Here is a 19,989-nt window from a genome sequence, read left to right as displayed (position 1 = left end):
GCCCTTGCAACCCTGTGGGAGACCCAGAAGAAGCTCCTGGCTCCAGGTTTTGGATCCGCCCAGCTCCAGCCATTGTGGCCATTTGGGGAATGAACCAGTGGATGGAAAACCTTTCTCTCTGTCTCTCCCTCTCTCTATCTATAACTCTGCCTCTCAAGTAAATAAATAAATCTTTAAAAAAAATAAGACAGTAGTCTATGAACTGACAAGTACAGCCTTGCCAGATACCAAATGTGCAGGTGCCTTGATCTTGTACTTCCCAGTCTCCAGAGCTGTAATAAATAAGTTCGCATGTCTAGAATCTACTCAGTCTATGGTATTTTGTTATAGCAGCCTCAGACTTTTGACCCCTTGAGCTTGCTGCTTCATTTGCTGGGATTAGTTATTGCAATTCTCATGACACACTGAGTCAAAGGAATATATTTGCTTTGGAGACAAGTGCAGTGCAGTGCAGTTTCTGTTTTCTTTATTTGTCTCTTATCCAGCTCTAGGCAAATTAATTACATTTCCTGAGCCAAATTTTTTAAAATGTAAGAGGGTGTGAAGATTAAATAAAAGAACTTGTATGAAAAGTGCAGCAGAGTTACAAGAACATGGCAGGTACTTGAGAGTTTCCTCACATTCCATGCTATTCCCAACTATTGCTTCTTGCCCTCATATCACTGTTACATGAGCTAAAGATTGTGCAGTACATAAAGGTATTTGTAGTGTCTCCATAATCATTTTGATGTTTGTAGAGTCTGTAATGATATTCCTCTTTTCAAACCTGTTATTGGTGATCTGTATTTTCTCTCTTCTCTTCTTGATTAGTCTTGCAAGGAAATTATCAATTTTATTAATCTCTGCAATGAATCCATTTTCTTTGATTTTGTTCATCTTATATTTTACTGGTTTCTCTTCTTATCTTTATTATTTTCCTTCCTCCTACTTACTATAGGTATACTTTGGTCTTTTTTTTCCCTTAAGATGGGTAGAAACTTTGATCACTCTTTAAAGTCTTTGTTTTTCCTGATACAAGCACTTACAATTAGGTGTGTTCCTCTAAGTATTGCTCCAATTGCTCCCCACAAACTTTATGTTGTAGTGTTATAATATCTTATAATTTCCCTTATGATTTCTCCTTTTACCTAGTACCATTTAGAAATATATTTATATATATATATTTATTTTCTATATACTAGAACATATATATAACATATATATCTATATAATAGAAAAATATTTATTTTCTAGATACTTTTATTAATATCTAATTTAATTCCATTGTGGTAAGACAAGATCTTACGTAAGATTTCAAACATTTAGATCTTCTTACAACATGTTTATAGCATAACACATGCTCAAACATTCCATGGGCATTTGAAAGAATCTGTCTTCTGCAGGTTTTTTTTATTGTAGAGCTCAGGCACTATCTGGCGTCATTTCCTTTTAGGATAAAGTTTCCTTTTTTCTTTCTAGTAGTCCAGGTCTAATGGCCGTGATTCTCATTCTCTCTCTCTTTCTCTCTCTCTCTCTATCCTATCTCTATCTCTATCTCTATCTCTATCTCTATCTCTATCTCTATCTCTATCTCTATCTCTATCTCTATTTCTCTCCCCATATGGAACTTTTTTTCCCCTCCACTTTTAAAGGATAGTTCAATTGAATATGGATTTCTTGGTTGTTAGTGTTTCCTGCCTGCCTATTAAAAATCTCATTTTAATTTCCAACAGTTTCTGAAGAAAAGTAAGCCATCATTCATACTGTTGTCCCCTGAATGTGATATTGCATTTTACAGACTAGCCTCTGTTTTTGTCTATACATTCTATTTATGTCGTTGGATTTCCTATGTCTCCTCTTTCTTTGGCAATTACAACATGACCTTGGCAACAATATTAATGTACTGCAGCTGGGAACTTCTCCCATCGGCATTAAGTTAAATTTGGAAGAGATTAAAAAAAAAAAAAAAAACAGCGTGGAACAATTAAAAAGAAAAAAGCTGATCTCACATTGAATTTCTGTCACATGAATGCTGAGCTAGTGAATAAGATAATAGGAAAATGTGATTAAAACAACCAAACATAACATCATCTATGAAACTGAAACTGAACTAACTTTTCATAACGAACTTTCATAATTACTTAAATCAGCACTAGCTGTATGGACTGTAAAGTTCTGGTATTATTCAAAGTCTGCCATTATGGAGAAGATGAAAAACAGTACTACAGCATCAGACACCTAAGTCACTCAGCCAGGGTACGCCTGTCTTCTATGAATCAGTTTTCTATTTTTATCAGCTCTGCCTGATATCCTGACACTACAGACAGAGGTATGTGTTTCCAGGCTTGTATTTCATTTTTTTTTTTTAATCACAGTTACATTCATTCAAGGAATAAGAATTTAAATTTACTGCTAAAATTTATTTCAACTATGGACACAGATAGGTACTGATCCCTAAACCAGGACACTGGAACATCAGTGTGCATCTCTACTCCTGACCCTTAGCTTCCCAACACCATAAGTTACTTCAACTCCAACTGTGAACAGAGATCAAGCAATAAAAGTCATACCCTTAAGCTCCAGGGTATCTTTTGAAGAGGCTGGGCAGTTGCACAAGTATTTAAGGAAAAAAAATGTTTATATATATATATATATAAATGTATATATATATGTATTTATAACATAATAAAATGTGGTTTACAAACCTTAAGATAAAGTACAGTCCATGTAACAAATATGTTGGGGAGATTTCTGCCTTAGGCGACCATACAGCTGCATCAGTATTTTATGAACACTCAGGGGAGGGGCATCCTTGCAGTACTTTACTTTCCTAGGGAACTAATGTACCTATTTACTTTATCTTAAATATATATTTAAAGTAGTGCATTTAATAACCTATTTATTTACTGCTAAATCTCTTTTCCAGGAGATCTTGATCTTGCCAATTAGGTTTTTCTTATCAAGGAATTTTTCAAAAATATAAACCTCAAGGTTAGTATGCCATTAGATAAACTTTTACAGAATAATTTCAAGCCTTTACTAGTATAATTTAATGAAATAAAAGAAAATTTACTGAGAGAACAACCACACTGAAATGACTAATGATTCTCACCAGATCCTTAATTTACCATTAAAGACATGTAATTTGCCCCCCTAGCAATTATTTCAAAAAGCCAAACTTGTAAAAATTAAAAGTTGTTATTAATAGAAAGGGTCATTTTTTCACTCACTGATTTATAGAGCAACTAAAAACTAAAAGGCATATTAAATCCTGTGATTATATTTTACCTTCATTTTATGCATAACACTAACTACTAAACACCCAGTTTGTAAGAAAAATGTATTTTATTTTAAATTGCTGATGTTTTCAAACAACTAAAGATTATTTAATTTCCAACACAACAAATGACAAGTCACTGAATGATTCTCAGTAGTTGGCCACTAACTAAAAATGAATAAAATATGTGCAAAAGAAGCAGGAGCCGCTGGCAAAGACAATTCATTTTAAATTCTCCCTTGAATAAAGGAGTAGCATGTATGCTTATCATTTTTTTAAAATCTTTGAGCATATTAAGAGATCCAAACTTGATTTATGAAAATAGCTATACAGTTCTAACTCCATTGCCATTAAGACTTACTTAAAATTTAATTTCACATGTAGCATAAGTAGACAGTTACACATCCTGTTTTGCATGAACAAGCCCAGGTTTATGTCTGCCATTCACATTTAGAAGATAAAGTGTATGATCATCATTACTTTCAAATTTGGACAAACAAATTAGAATTTAGGAGTTTGGTAGAAATGGGAATAATGTTTTTAGCAGTTAGACCAACAGAAGTTGGTTTACTTCCTACCAGTTCACTACTCCTAGCCTGACATGGGAATGGAAATTTGTTTAAAAACATCTTACTGATATTTAAAAATATCTTGTTGACAAATTTCTAGAGTAGAAATATTTTTCTGGGGTGGGAAATTAACTCCTAAAAAATTTTATTTATAAAAAAAGGAACAAACTTCATGTATTTCATATATACAATTTTAACAACAAAATAACACTTCCCTCCACTCCCTCCTACTTCCTTTTTTTAATTTTTGCAATGACACACTTTCAATTTACTTTAAAATCATAAGCTTAACCCTCCACTAAATAAAGAATTCAACAAGTAGAAAAACTACTGTTCCTCATAGACAAGGGCTATACACAATAATCAAATCTCAAAATATCAATTTTGCTCATATACATTACATTCTGTGGTAACACACTGTACATTTCTGAAAATTACTTATTTAGAGAAGTATCCCCTAATAAAGATGCCAGCTTTATTTGACATACAGTTGATCAAAGGCTTACGAAAACTAAAGCAAACATGATGAAATCACACTTAAAATGATCCAGTTTTAAAATGCTATAGATGATAGAGAGCCTGCTGGTTTCATAGTTGTAACAGCCAAAGATTTTCAACAGACAAATTGGTATTCCCCTGACAAACCCACATATCCATCCCCCGAACTCACAGGAAGCACCCATATATATATATATAGCTTGGACTTCTCTGAGAAAACACTATCATAAGCCTAGGAACTGTCCCTGAGGGACTAACATGCGTTAGCTGGTAGCAAGTGAGTCAAGGTTTGGTTTTAAGGAAATTTTTTTAACTGTGTTAGCACAATGATGATGTTACTAACAAGGTAAGTAAGAAAAGTCTCACAAAAGGAACTTGGCAAATTTCTTCCAATTGTGTAACCAACTACTTAGGATGACTCCTCAACCCTCTGTCTGAGGACATTTATTCTGAAGGAAGTCTTTCCAATTGTGTTTGCTTGTAGGAGAAATGATTTTAAAATGTTTTTTGGGTCCCTGTTTGATTTTTTAAAATTTCACATTTGGAGAAGAGGATTGGTCCGATTCCCCTTTGTTTCGCCATTAGCAAGTTATTCTCTTACTGCATTAGCAAGTCAATGGCTAATCAGGGTAACTTCAGAAGAAATTAACCACATAGGCAGAGATTTCATGTAGTACACCCCATTAAATCATACCACCTAAAAATCATCAGTAAAAAAGTTAATTCATATAATAGTGTGAAAAGGCAATGCAGACCTTGTTCATTACACACACCCACCTCATACTGACAGAAGATCCATTGTAAAATGTTTTTCAAATGGTATTATGTAATTTCATTTTTTTCCTCTGGTGAGTAACACCTCTGGTCAACCACGTAGAGGATAAAGGGATTTACCTATATCCAACCACCAACCACAACCCTTTACTTTCATCCAGTATCACAGAGCATTTTTATTTCTTCCCTACAGGGATGAAGAAAGCTTTCAGCAAGCAAAACTGACCAAAATCACGCTTCATCTACCAATGGTGAGAGAAGAATTAAAGTTTCTCTGCTAAGATCCCATGTTTGTGGAGAAAACCGTCAGTGAAGGCAAAGAGAGAAGAAGGAAGGCAAGCAGGCAAGCAGGAGAAAGGACGGGGTGGGGGAGATACTGTGGTTCTCTGAATGGCCAAAAAGGGATCCAAGTGGCATGCTCACTAATAGGATTTAGCTTTACCAATGCTACTCTGGCTCCAGTGACTCCCTATAAATGTAAGTTAGTCAAAGTCCTATTTTTGTGCAGTACGTGGGTCTTATTAAAATGGATACTGCATTTAATTTACTAGGTAAATTATTTGCTGAACACATAATCAAAACATTCCATCATATTAGAAAATATTTAATCAACATTTATGCAGTACTATATTATTGTAATGCATCTGAACTATGTTTTTGGAACTGCCACAGGAAAGCTGGTTTTAATAAAATATATAAGATTGTGTGATATGGGAATATTACTCTCAAAATATATTCAAATTGGTCAGCTATGCACACTTCGTAGAAATCTATGTCCAGAAAAGTTTACGGTTAAAAAAATGATGCATAGGCCGGCACCACGGCTCACTAGGCTAATCCTCCACCTGCGGCTCCAGCACTCTGGGTTCTAGTCCCGGGTGGGGCGCCGAATTCTGTCTCAGTTGCTCCTCTTGCAGTCCAGCTCTCTGCTGTGGCCCAGGAATGCAGTGGAGGATGGCTCAGGTCCTTGGGCCCTGCACCCTCATGGGAGACCAGGAGGAAGCACCTGGCTTCTGGCTTCGGATCGGCCCAGCGCGCTGGCCGCAACGCACCAGCCGCAACGCGCCGGCCTTAGCAGCCACTTGGGGGATGAACCAACGAAAAAAGGAAAACCTTTCTCTCTTTCTCTCTCTCTCTCACTGTCTAACTCTGCCTGTCAAAATTAAAATTAAAAAAAAAAAAATGAAGCATAAAGTCAGTGTCAGGGTGTAGAGGAAGGAGCATTTTATATTATCACAATCTGATGCAGGGACTTTAAAATTGGTCCAGGAAAGAAACACAGGAATGTAGCTAGTAAGAGAGCAAACTAATCCTAAGAGTACAGGAACTAATCAGGATTTGTTTAAACGATGGAAGAACTATAACTGAGGCTGATACAAGTATGGATTCTGAAGTATTAGTCACAGCAAGGCAACATTTAAAACTTAAGTATTTAGATGCATTTAAAAGAACAGCTGTGAATTATGCCGTTTTTAGCTAAGAATTTTGGTAAATACAAATGCGTCATTCATACAATTTGAAATATAAAGTTATCTTCAATGGTGAAGAGCATCAACTGATCCTCTGAAGAACTGAAACAGAAAAGCATGGCTCTGCTCTGCAAGTGGATCAAGTAGTGAAGATAAAGTCCGGGATTGGCGCTGTGGCACAACAGACCAAGCCTCCCTGTGGTGCCTGCATCCTATATGGGCACCAGTTAATGTCCCAGCTGCTCCTCTTCCAATCCAGCTCTCTTCTATGGCCTGGGAAAGCAGTGGAAGGTGGCCCAAGAGCCTGGGTCCCTACACCCGCATGGAAGACATGGAAGAAGCTCCTGGCCCCTGGCTTCAGATCAGTTCAGCTCCAGCCATTGTCATTTAGGGAGTGAACCAGTGGATGGAAGACCTCTCTCTCTCTCAACCTCTCTCTCTCTCTCTCTCTCTCTTTCTCTGTAACTCTTCCTTTCAAATAAATAAACCTAAAAAAAAAAGTCATTTCTTTCACTTAACTGTAAAGAAAAGAATCAAGCATTCAACACTTACTCAATCAAATGCATATTTTCAGACATTTCTGCAAATCCAAATGAAATCTTAAAACTTACATCGATAGATTTGAAAAATCAAAACAATTACAAACTGGATGATTCTTATAGCTTCAAGTAACTGCTGGCTATAACTTACCTTAATTTTCACAAATATTTAAATTCAATCAAATTGAACTAGCAGTAGTTAATGTTTATTTTAAACTTAACTATATCTGGTGAGCTGCAAATTCATTCATGAGAGGAGATAATGGCCTTTATGAAACATAAACTTATCTTATATATACATTTAGTTACACTAAAGTACCAAAATAAAATGAGTTTTCATCACCAACTTTACTGACTACAAATGGGTATGTCAAACTGAGAAATTTTGTTTTATTTTCAGGATACCCAAACCCAATCTATTACTGATTCTAAGTACGGTATTGATAAAGCATGGTTAACATTTCTTGGCAAATTTAATTTGCACCTTCACTTTTGTCAAGAGAACTGGCTGGGACATGGATACATTTATTCTCTGTTGTCTCTCAGTTATAAAATTTTAAATAATTTTATTGCAGACCAAAATTTTTTAAAACAATGTTGGATATTTAAATATATATTATATATATATTACAATACAAAAGACTACTTCACATCAAATAAGGAAATGAAATAAATTATAATTTTCTATTAGCATACAAGCAGATTTTCAAGAATAACTACAGCTGCATGGAAACTACAACTCCTTAGGTGCTAAAAACATTATTCAAAGGTGCCAAATCATAGAAATTGCTGTAAGTTTCTAAAGAAAGGAATATGTTCCACCAGAGAATCTATTTTGCTAAATAAATGGTCTATTCAGTCTATTTTTGGTAAATATATATATATATATATATATATTATTTGAGAGTTAGAGTTACAGGCAGTGAGAAGGAGAAACAGAGAGAAAGGTCTTCTTTCCATTGGTTTACTCCCCAGATGGCCACAATGGCCGGTGCTGCGCCAATCCGAAGCCGGGAGCCAGGTTCCTCCACCTGGTCTCGCATGTGGGTGCAGGGGCCCAAGAACCCAGGCCATCCTCTACTGCTTTCCCAGGCTATAGCAGAGAGCTGGATTAGAAGAGAGGCAGCCGGGACTAGAACTGACGCTCATATGGGATGCCAGCACCGCAGGTGGAGGATTAACCTACTGTGCCACGGTGCTGGCCCCAAGTAAATATATCTTGAAAAAATTATGTATGAATTGCAAACTTAAGATGTACCCTGTTAAGTATATTTCTTTAATAAAAATAGTTAAATATTTATTTAAAAGGCAGAGTTGACAGAGAGGGAAGAGAGAGAGAGAGAGAGAGAGAGAGAGAGAGTGAGAGAGAGATTCAATCCCCAAATGGCTGCAATGGACAGGGGCTGGACCAGACCAAAGCCAGAAGCCAGGAGCCAGGAGCTTTATCCAGGTCTCCTACATGAGTGCAAGGACCCAGGCATTTGGGCCATCTTCTGCTGTGCAGAACCATTGGCAGGGAGCTGGATCAGAAGTGAAGCAGCCAGGATTCTCTTAAGTACCTATATGGGATGACAGAATCTCAGGTGGTGGTTTCACCCGGTGTGCCACAACACTGGACCTGATATAGACTCAGTAGGGAATAATGAGAGGGAAGAATCTCCCCCAGTTTACTTAAAGGAAATAACCTTTGTGGAAAGGACTGGAAGAACAAAGACGAAGCACAACAGCACATAATACCTGTCCCTGTTTTTAAACTCGACAAGCACAAAACTGAAATCATCTTTGAGGTCAACAAACTGGACTTGTGATGTGTAAAGGGCAGCAGTTTAATCTAGCAGCTTTTGAGATGAGAAATTGTCACAAAGGGGTGTTTCACAAAGTTCATGGAAAAAATAGAATTAAAATATACATATATAAAATATACATATATACATACGCAAAAAATGTAATGAAATCCATGCATAGGAGGATCTCCAAAAGGTTAATAGAACAGATATGTCATAAAAAAATATATATGGACTCCCAAATTTTTTTGTACCAGATTCAATATATCTTTTATTTCCATTTTTTTCCTGCAAACTTTTTGAAATAACTTGCCTTTACAAAATAAACCAGCAAGAAAAGCACTCTTTGAAAGAAATTATTAACATCTCAATGCTTGGAGTCAAACAACTTCCTTAAATTATTTATTGAGTACCCACTTAAAACAGTCACAGTTCTAGACACTGTGCTTATAGAAGGGAGTGAGCCAGATACAGTCCTGGGGAAAGAAGGCAAGAAAACAAAACCGAGAGGCAGTAAAACAGAATGAGATGATGGTGGAAAGCTGGAGGGGAGGGGATACATGAGATGAGGCATCAGGGAAACAGACTTTCTAAGGAGAAAGGTTACTGCAGAATCCACATATCCTTTTAAATGCATTTGCCTCATATTTTCAACTCATGATCAAGCACTGTTACAACATTACCTAGTAGATTGAGGACATTCCCATGCAAACATTTCAGCGGAGTCAATTATTCCCGTCCTACTGGCAGATCAGTTTGCTTTGAATGGAAAGGACAGGAATGGTCTTGGGACACAACAAGAGGCTAACCAGAGGTTACAAGGAAGAGAGAGAAATGGGAGGAAGACCTGGTGTAAATGTAGTTTTGAATTCAAGAGGGACTACTTCCAAATGAAAAAGTACTAAGGATTGCGTGAGAGAAACTGGGACACTTCACATTATCCAGAGAGACGGAATGTGGATGAGTGTGTTTTTTGACTGGCTTACATCCAGAAAGATTTCAAAAAGAATAATGGTCTTGCATTGTAAAGGTAATACCAAAAGAAGAGGAGGAAATGTGCAGTGAATGCAATTAAATATACCAAAATGAAATAGGATGAATTGTTTCAAAGTCAACTTTGAAAGCCAATGAATTTTTTTTTTCATTGAAAACAACTAAAAATTAAAAGACTGAACATGCCATGTGGAAAGACATCTAATTAAAATAAAACTATTAATTACTATAAAAGTGAAATATATACACAGAAAGTAAAGAAATGATTAGCAATAAAATACAAAGCTTTAATAAAAGTCTTCCTTTGCAAGTTTCCTTCCCTATGTCTAGATATCTGTCTGTATGAGGATACTTCAAAAATGAAATTAAAAGGTAAGATTCTTTTTTTTTTTTTTGACAGGCAGAGTGGACAGTGAGAGAGAGAGACAGAGAGAAAGGTCTTCCTCTTGCATTGGTTCACCCCCAATGGCCTGAGCACCACGCTGATCTGAAGCCAGGAGCCAGGTGCTTCTTCCTGGTCTCCCATGTGGGTGCAGGGCCCAAGCACTTGGACCATCCTCCACTGCCTTCCCCGGCCACAGCAGAGAGCTGGACTGGAAGAGGAGCAACCAGGACAGAATCCGATGCCCCGACCAGGACTAGAACCCGGTGTGCCAGTGCCTATTAGCCTATTGAGCCACGGCTCCAGCCTAAAGTAAGCTTATTTTAATGCAAAAAATATTAAAGCCATGCATGTTTTTTCATAATTCATATGTTCAACCTTTTTGAGGAATCCTCATATGCATGGATTTCATTTTTTTGCACCAAAATTATCTTACCTTTTAATTCCATTCTCTATGAACTTTTTGAAGTATTCCCATGTTTTTCCCCTACAAAAGTGGTCAACATCTTTAAAATTGCGTGAGTTTTCATTAATGTTATACCCATAGAAATGCTACAATATCACCAACTACTCATAATATTTATCAAACAGATAAACCATGTTACAAATGTATTCCTATAGTATTTACTGAGAAATACACCTTTCTGCATGCAGGTCCTAAAGAATTCCCAGCAGTCTTGCATCACAGTACATATACACTTTGAGGAGTCTTACACACGTTCCCAACTGATTTATTGAAGACAAATCCATTTCTACAACCACTTCTATTCAGTACAAAATATAATTAATTTTCAGGAGATGAAAATGAGACTGTTAGTTTTAATTAGCACTTTATCCATAAGTAGCGTATGTTTCATGTTTGCTGGTCAACAATAGGACAACAAATAATCCACTTCTGATCTCTTAAATAAATGTTTTATTATTTCCTTTATGGATATCTAAGAAGGCTTAATAGTTACACATGTTGATAATTTGTTATGTATTCCAACATAGTCTGACTTGTAACTCTCCTTTTACTATGCTTGTTTCAGTCATACAAAAAATTTTCATTATATGCCATTATATGCAAATATATTAATGTGACAACATGATCATACCTGTTAGTTTTATATTTTTTGCTTAAAAACTTTTTATCCATCCCAATATTATTTTTTTACATTTTTCTTTTAGGTTTTGTGGGTCTTTAAAAATTTTTGGTTGATATATAATAATTGTACATATTTATGAATTACTGTGAATACTCTGATCCATGTAGAGGATGTGTAGTGATCAAGTGAGTGGGATAAGTATTTCCATCACTTCAAACATTTATTATTTATTCGTGTTGGGAACATCCAAAATCCTCTCTTCTAGTCATAAGCAGTAAATTATTAGTTATAGTCACCCTACCGAGCTAGAGAACACTAGAACACATTCATCTTTTCTAACTGTATTTTGGTACCCATTACCTATCCTGTCTCTGGGTGCTCTCTCCGCTACTCTTCCCAGCCACTGCTGACCTCTGTTCTACCCTAATCCTATGAGATCAACTTTTCTGGCTTCCACATGTAAGTAAGGTCAAATAGTATTTGTTTTTTCTGTCCTTGACTTATTTCATGCAATATAATGGCCTCAAAACTCATCCAGGTTATAACAAATGAGAGGATTCCATTCTTTGTTATGACTGGATAATATTCCATGTGTATATATACCACATTTTATTTGTCCATTCATCTGCCAATGGATCTGTTAGTTGATTCCATGCCTTGGAATTCTATGCCTTGGCTCTTGTGAATAGTGCTGCAACAAAAGTGTGAATTTATTTTAGATGGGCTGGAGGGAGAAGGGAATGGATGGGATGAAAATGAGGGAGCAAGGACAGGAGAAAGGAAAGGAAGATGTCACAGAGGTCTTCAAGTTGAGAAAATGGCATATAACACTGAGTGAATAACATTAAGAGATAAAGCCTGCTTTTTTCCAACTATAGTAGTCCCTCTTTGTGGAAGATATACTGCAAGACACCCCAGACGGTACCTAAAACTGTAAATAGTACAAAACCTTATATTTATAGATAGACAGACAGACATATAGATATACAATGTTTTTCCCTAAACATTCATACCTGTGATAAAGTTTAATTTAGAAATTAGGCACAACAAGAGATTAACAAAGATAACTAATAATAAAATAGAATAAATATAATAATGAACTATAATAAAATTGCCAGAATCACTGTTCTTGTGCTTTGGGATTATTATTTATTAAGTAAAATTACAGTTATTTGAACATAATCAGTGTAATAACACCAACAGTTGATCTGATAACTGAGATTCTAGTAAGTGACTAACAGGTGCACAGTACGTACAGTGTAGATACATTGGACAAAGGAATGATTTACCTACTTGGCAAGATAATGCAGGATACCTTGAGATTTCATCATGCTCCTCAGATCAGCATGCAACCTTAACTTATGAATTGCTTATATCAGTGATTTTTCATCTAATATTTTCAGACTTCAGTTGACCACAGGTAACTGAAATCATGCAAGGCAAAACCAAAGAAATGGGGACTGCCATACTTTATTCCTCTCCTTTTTTTTAAAGGTTGCCTGAAACAGTAGTCTATATTCATGGATCAAGACTTCATTACTACTTGTTCTCCAGCTCAAATACAATCTGCTCCCATCCTGGCCACTCCTCTGCTTTCATCAGAGTCACCAATGTCTTCCAGATGATACTTCCAAGGTACAACCATCAGGTTTTTGCTGCCATACACTCTGGAAGTACTTAACACTGTCAGCATGTACTCCATGGTGAAACTCTCCCTGGTGGTCTTTTGTAATGGCTCTCTCTGACTCCCTTCTCTCTAGACTCTCCATCTCACCTTCTGTCTGCAAAGTCTGTCCCTTCTCGTCTCTCACTGCTTCTCTCCTTTAAATGCTGATGAACAAAAATGTATAATACAGACTTCTGGTTGCTTTATTTTTGCAAAATGTTTTGTATCACTGACAAAATTGTGCTTCAAATTGAGAGTACAAAACTGGAGTCAACTGTCCATCAAATTACTATTCTGATCGTTTTCTCTGGTGACTGTTAATTTATCAACAAGATGATTTTAATTAGACATATTTTTACACAATTTTAAAAACTCAAGAGCATTTAGGACCATTCTCTGTCTTCTTCAGATCGATACCTAAATGGAATACTTGTAAATTAGGTAGTTTATAAGGGGAAAAAAATCCTTCTGTATAAAACAATGAGAAAAGCAAAATCCTTTTACTTGAAACATACAAAACTTTCTTTTCATACCGTGATTCATGTAGGCCCCATAAAAACCATTTCAAACTATCAGAATCTGGTTACCTTAAAAATATATGTTGGTATGCAAAACTTCTGAGTTCTAATTCTAAGAAAAGAGACCGCACAGAAAGGATGGAACAATGGTATGGAAACTTACCATTCTCTCCAATTGGACGCTTTATTGCAGACTTATTGCTTCCATGTGTTTAAAAAAAAAAAAAAACCTCAAACCTTTAAGCCAACCACAATCCCTAAAATTTTGGCACTCTTATTAAGCATTGAATCCAGACGAAAAAAAAATGTTTTTATTATCACAATTCTATCACAGTCAAGATTTATTTCATCATTATGGGAATGTGTCAGAAATTAATAATAAAGGTTGGTTTCTCCAATGCATGAAGAAATTATGCTATTTAAAGCTGCTAAACTCCCTTAAAACGTTTGGTCTTAATATTTAAATAAATAAAATACATGTGTTAAACACTGCATTCTAGAACATATAATATAAATTAATTTGAGGGAATATTAAAATAAATGAGGTTAACACTTTTTGCACAGTAAAGACTTCTTTTTGAGAAACGTGTTTACATAAACCCGAGAAACAAGATCACCACAAAAAAAAAAATCAATTTACATAATTTTCTGAAGCAGTGAAGACTTTGCTCAAACTACGCAATGCAAAGGTCATTGAATTACCTAAATTCTGTTGTCTTTGCACTCTCCCATAAATCACATGACTTCAAGAAGCATTTCAGTTTTCAATACATGTTGAATGAAAGAAAAGAAGGAAGAAGTTCCCTGACCCAAAGTGAGAACAGATGGGAATGTAAAATTAGATAGGAAGAGACAGTGAGGCTTTGGATGCAGGAACCAAAAATCTGCCCCAGAGGGGGCCAAGCATACCAAACCTCAGCCTGTTCTCCCTCCCAGTTAAATTCCAAATTAAATCCAATAGAAATGCAAAACAACTCTTAGTTATACCATCTTATATTTCCATAACCCTCAATTTCCATATAAATATTATGAAAAACTTAATAAGTGTAAGTAAAAACAATTTTATGTCTAATCAATAAAGTCTCCTAATTACTTTTGTGAGTTTAACATTACTTCAAATGCTTAACAATAAATTCTTTTAGATAATAAAACAAACGACTTTATGAAAAAAAGCAAAGGCATGAATAAACTTAAGATATGGACACTAAACTCCTTGTATGATTAAAGAGCCATTTGTCACAGGTGGAATAATTACATAAACATATAATGATCATTATCTATTGTTCTACTAATATTTTAGCTGTATAACAAAAGATAATCTTTTAATAGTAATGCCAATAATACAGCACTAATAATGCTTCCTATTAAAAGGTTCCTTTGTTTGAGACACACATTTAGATAGCACAGTGTAATTTTTCTGTATAAAAATATCAATTGCAAACTTAAAAATATTTATTCTCTATAATACATTGTGTTCAACAATGTTATTTTTAATTTGAGTAATAACTTTAAATTTGAATTTAAAATATTCCAGAATTTTAGGTGTTTAGATTTTAATGTACTTGAAAACAGTAATTTTATTATTAATAATTATTCTCTCTTAATATCAATTTTATAGAATTAATCCTGAGGTTTTAAGTAGCTATGAGATATCTTCCACAAAATAGTGCTGTGGAGCAAAATTTTTATTTACACACTTGCACATAAAATTAACCCACATTATTGCAACAAGTCACTATTTTAATCAATCAATAGTACTCAAATTTATAGATCTTTCTCATCGAGAATTTTAAACTTCTTTCCCAAAGTGACAATAGAATTCCTCTGTGTACATTTTTCTTGCCATCCCAGAAAGTTAACTTTTAATACCTTACCCCGGTTTTATCTTTTTTTAATCTTACAAAGTATACACAAAAAAAATTATATAGAAACATGAGCCATTCTCAGTGGTGAAATCAACCACACCTTACACTTAAGTGATTTCATTTTAAAACAACCCAAGGTGCTGGTAATTTGATCCAGGTTTCAGCTGTAATATGAACCGAAGCCCTTCATGGAGAACAAGCTAAGTATGCTATGTTTCATTTAGTTGTGTATGTGCATGGAAAATTACTGAAAAGTACGTTTTATTACTCAGATTATTCAAAATAATACGCAAACATTATTACTGGAAAAGAAAAAAAATTAAGCACCTAGTTTTCTTTTTTATCAATAAAAGTCACCACAGTAAAACATTTGGAGATACCATGCTCATTAAATTTTATCAAAGTTCATTTTCTGCACTTTCTATTTGTGCCAAAAAAATTGAATAAAGCAAAATTGACAGTGTATAGTTTCAAATTAATCACCATATTAATAAATTTAAATTCTAATTACCCAAGATATTAAATGCAGATCTAGAAACTTCACAGTATTGCCTTAATTTATTTTGTGGTTAGTTGGCTGATGACTTTATTATGGAAAACAGAGTGCATTTATAATAAATCCAAAATTTCTATCTTCCTCTTGGGGGATAGACAATTTTCAGTAAAGAATACACATGTCCACATTTAACATTTAGTCAAGACTCCTGTCCTAGAATCAGATCTTACACTATCCTATAAAGCCAAAGCACTGGGGAGGACTCTCATCTCTAATGGTTTAGAATAACGTTCCTCAAACTACAGACTGCAGTCACCTGAGCTACATGCTTGGGCCTCTGAGAGTGTTACAGGATGTCTTGTTTTGCTTTTTTGTGTTTTGATTTTTTAGGGGAGGGTCTTTGTATTATGATATAAAAGTGATTATAGTTTCAAAATCTTATTGACAACTTTTACTAGCAATTATAATCAGCTAATTTCAGAATCTGATTTGTATATTTTGACTATGCTTTTTGGTGTTATCCAGTTTTCTTCGTGACTATATTTAACTCTTAAAATACTTTTTCTCAAACAGTGATTCACTAAGTACTCTGGAACCTAAGAGACATTTTCCCATTAAGGTGAGTTCACATATCATTCAAAATCAAGATACCCTAGATTAGATTATCTAAGTCTTTTCCTGTTGTAGTCTACCAATAAATTATGGAGATTAAACTTGAAAAGCATACTTAGAGAAAGCAAACACCACAAAAGAAGTCATAATTTCTAATCCCACCTGTGCTCTACTTATTTTCCTTTTGCAACTACATGCAAGTGAAACTTCTAAGATAAGAGTAAGTTGTCAGCACACAAAACCAAAGAGGGCTGTGGAGGTTTCTATTAGCATCAGCCACTATGATTTTAAATTGTTTAGTAAACAACATATTAAGTAGGAGTCAGAAAATCCAGTTTCTTTTTTCCAGTTTTGCCTTTTGGTTTGAAATATAATCTTGATATTATAGTGATATATTCTTGCTACCTCCATTTTTTAAGTTAGTTCATTATGCTACTCAATGAATAAAATGCAAAATAAACTCTTGGTACTCATGTTATATAATAACAAGAAGTATGCTTCAAATTTTTATCTATATAATAAATAGAAAAAAATCTAACAAAACTCAATTAATTGCTTTTTCAAATTTTCTTAGTACTTTTATATATTGTAAAAAAGTATAACTTTAACTGAATGTAATTATGAGTTATTTTGATCTGGTATTGAAAAGATTTCTGATTAAATTTATTTAATCTAATTTGAAGATATAGTTTTGCCAGTTAGCATTTACTTGATTGGCAAAAAAAAAAATCATTGTTTACCAGCTGCCAGTTGAAAAAAAATTATTAGTTATATAATTTAAGCCATATACTCTTACAGGAATTTTCTACTTATCTTAACAATTAAAGCATCATAGAACCAGTAAAAAGAAGTAAAATGTTTGCAAACTATAAAGATATTCTGAATTTCAAATGCACGTATCTTACATTTTAAAGTTATTAAATTCTTTTAAACAGTTAGGAACAATGAAATTTTTTAAAATTACTTTATGTATCCCTATGAACAAATGTCAATACAATTTTTAAATAAAAATCCTCCAGAAATATATGTACAGAATTTTTTCCTGATATGCAGCATCTTAAGTGGACATTTTTAGAGAGAAATATTTTAGAATAATTTCTAAAGCATTGCCATAGCAAAATATAATCTGATTATTAAACTAATAAATTACTTATAATTTGATTTTTTGACTTTACACGGATGTATTTTTGAAAGGTGAAATCTAAGATCGACGTCATCATCAATCTGTTTTATAACACCTTAAAGTTTTGTTTAAAAAAAACTATCAGATTGAAATAAAAGATTTTTCTTTCTCTGCTAACCTAGCAAACACAACAGAAGTTACTGTATTAAACATATTTCAAGCTTTCTTCTTCCCATAAAGAATTTTTTTTTAGCTTTTATTAATTTACAGTTTCTTTTCCAGAAGATGTGATAAGACCATTAACTAAAGGACAGTGAAGCAGATTTGGAAAGGAAAAACTACATTCCCAAAATATGCAGACTTTTATATACCACAATCAATAATTTTTCTCTTCTGGAATAGGCATGTGCAATTACACCAGTGTTGGACTCCGTGCCCACAACTACTCTACCTGAACTGTAGAGCTGATTTCTGATGCAAAGCCACCCGTCAAAGGAGCTTCGTGACTGATTAGCAGTCGCCCTGTTTTGATCACAGACTGAAAGAGAAAAGAAAAACCTGATGTTGGAGAAAATAGGCATTTCAAGCATACAATTTAACTCAGCAATAAAAAATAAATTACTCCGATTCAATAAGTAAGATAAAAATCAGTAATTCGATTTTATGCCAAAAATTGTTTTTAAACTGCATAGTCACCTGAATTTTGTACTGTTAAAAAATTTTTTCAATATAGTTTACAATCCCAGTGCAAAAGAAAAATTAGATTGTAATTCTATATGTGCAATTAAAAATTCATGGCCATTAATATATTTTTCTGTGTAAAATGAATTACTGAATTTCATTCTTTTACCTCAAGATCAATTATTTCCTTCATATTACTTTAAGAATGAAAGTGCTTTCTTGTTCATTTTGAGGAATACATTCATATAAATAATAGCAGTTCTCATAAATGTTGCTTGTAGAAAACACAGAAATAGCTCATAAAAGCTGTAGCAAAGGAAAAGCACAGCTACTACACATTTGAGGAAACCCAGCAGCAAGAAATCACTACTAAAATAAAAGGGTTATGACCCTTTTTGTTAATGAACATAGAAATATGGCTAACGACCATAACTCCGCTTTACTGTGGAAAGTGTCACAAACAATAAGGATATGTTCGTGACAGTTTTTCACTGTGGTGGTTCACACTCTGCATAATACACTCTGCCCAAGAATAAATCAGAAAGTATAGCTTTGATACCATAACAGGATGCCAGCTGTGTTGGGAGGTAAAAATTATTCAAATCAACAGCAAGTTATTGCTTAAAATACACTGGACAATTATGTTACAAAAGAAAAGTAGTAATTTCTTAAAATTTCTAACAATTTGTTATCCCTTTTCTTAAAAACTATTTTTGTTAGTTTATGAATATTTTTATGAATACATGGTTTTACCCAAATATTTATAAGATTCACTCATTCTAAACAGAATTTGAAAAGTGTTTAGGAATTTCGCCAGTAGATGCAAAACACTGAGATGTGGTCAGTATCTGTGGCAAAAATAGGCTATTGTATCTACTAAATAATGAGTGACTAACCACCATAAAATTTTATGACCACTTTACGGATATCACCCCATCACCAATGAAATGCTAACCAATTTTGAAATATTAATAATTTAGTGTTCTACAAATCTGATGAATTATGCAATTTGTAAGAATCACAAATTAAATTTCAATGTACCTAGATATAAATATGAGACAAAAATATTCCAAAATTAGAAAAAAAATTTTCAAAGCGTTCTCTTAATGGTGTTCTGACTCTAAGGATGACCAACTGAAAAAGCAGATTCTGACAATCAGTCCTTATAGCTCTGAAACCCAGAATTCGGCCAACGTAGACGGGTCTAACGGTGACATAGCCAAAATCCATCTAAAAGCATCTTAAATTCCTAGCAGGTAGAAATGAGGGTTTTCTATATAAAAAATGTTGGTGTTACCCTAAAGCCCCATATAATGAATTGCTCCTTTTTGTCTGAGCCCAGGTGTATGCACGATCATATCACAACACTTTAGAACAATTCCTGCAATAAGCAAGGAGAGCAGATGGTCTAGGCTTCGGTAGCCTGTTGAGTGGAGGGGAAAACGAAGCACAGGTGGCCCTAGGCAAAAGCTTTGGACCCAAGGGGTTCATGCAGCACAGTGTGAAAGCACAGGAATGCTGGAAACCTTTTGAGAGTCCTTTGGTAGAGGAATGACTAAAATCAAGGGTACTTCAAAGAGATTTGTAGGAAAATAGAATTAAAAGACAAGTTTATTTTGATTCAAAGAAGCCTAAAATTCATACAAAGTTTTTTTTTTAATAAATATATTTCTCAT

At 34.2% G+C, this 19,989-nt stretch overlaps 1 protein-coding gene and 1 long non-coding RNA gene across 2 annotated transcripts in view; one reads left to right on the top strand and one right to left on the bottom strand.

Annotated features, from left to right (window-relative positions):
* The window catches only part of BCKDHB (branched chain keto acid dehydrogenase E1 subunit beta), a 269,800-nt gene that overhangs the window by 44,090 nt on the left and 205,721 nt on the right, over positions 1-19,989 (bottom strand). The window contains exon 9 of the mRNA XM_062186412.1: positions 18,084-18,170. Within this exon, the coding sequence (XP_062042396.1) occupies positions 18,084-18,170 (87 nt within the window). The remainder of the gene's footprint in view (positions 1-18,083; positions 18,171-19,989) is intronic.
* LOC133756030 (uncharacterized) lies at positions 5,287-18,085 on the top strand. The gene is made up of 4 exons (XR_009865500.1): positions 5,287-5,348; positions 12,847-12,987; positions 16,471-16,516; positions 17,915-18,085. It is a non-coding gene; the product is annotated as an uncharacterized LOC133756030 (long non-coding RNA).

The sequence above is a fragment of the Lepus europaeus genome, chromosome 3 (genome assembly GCF_033115175.1).
Source record: "Lepus europaeus isolate LE1 chromosome 3, mLepTim1.pri, whole genome shotgun sequence".
Classification (NCBI taxonomy): domain Eukaryota; kingdom Metazoa; phylum Chordata; class Mammalia; order Lagomorpha; family Leporidae; genus Lepus; species Lepus europaeus.
The sequence above is the reverse complement of the archived record's forward strand: the minus strand, read 5'-3'. Positions and strand labels throughout refer to the sequence as shown.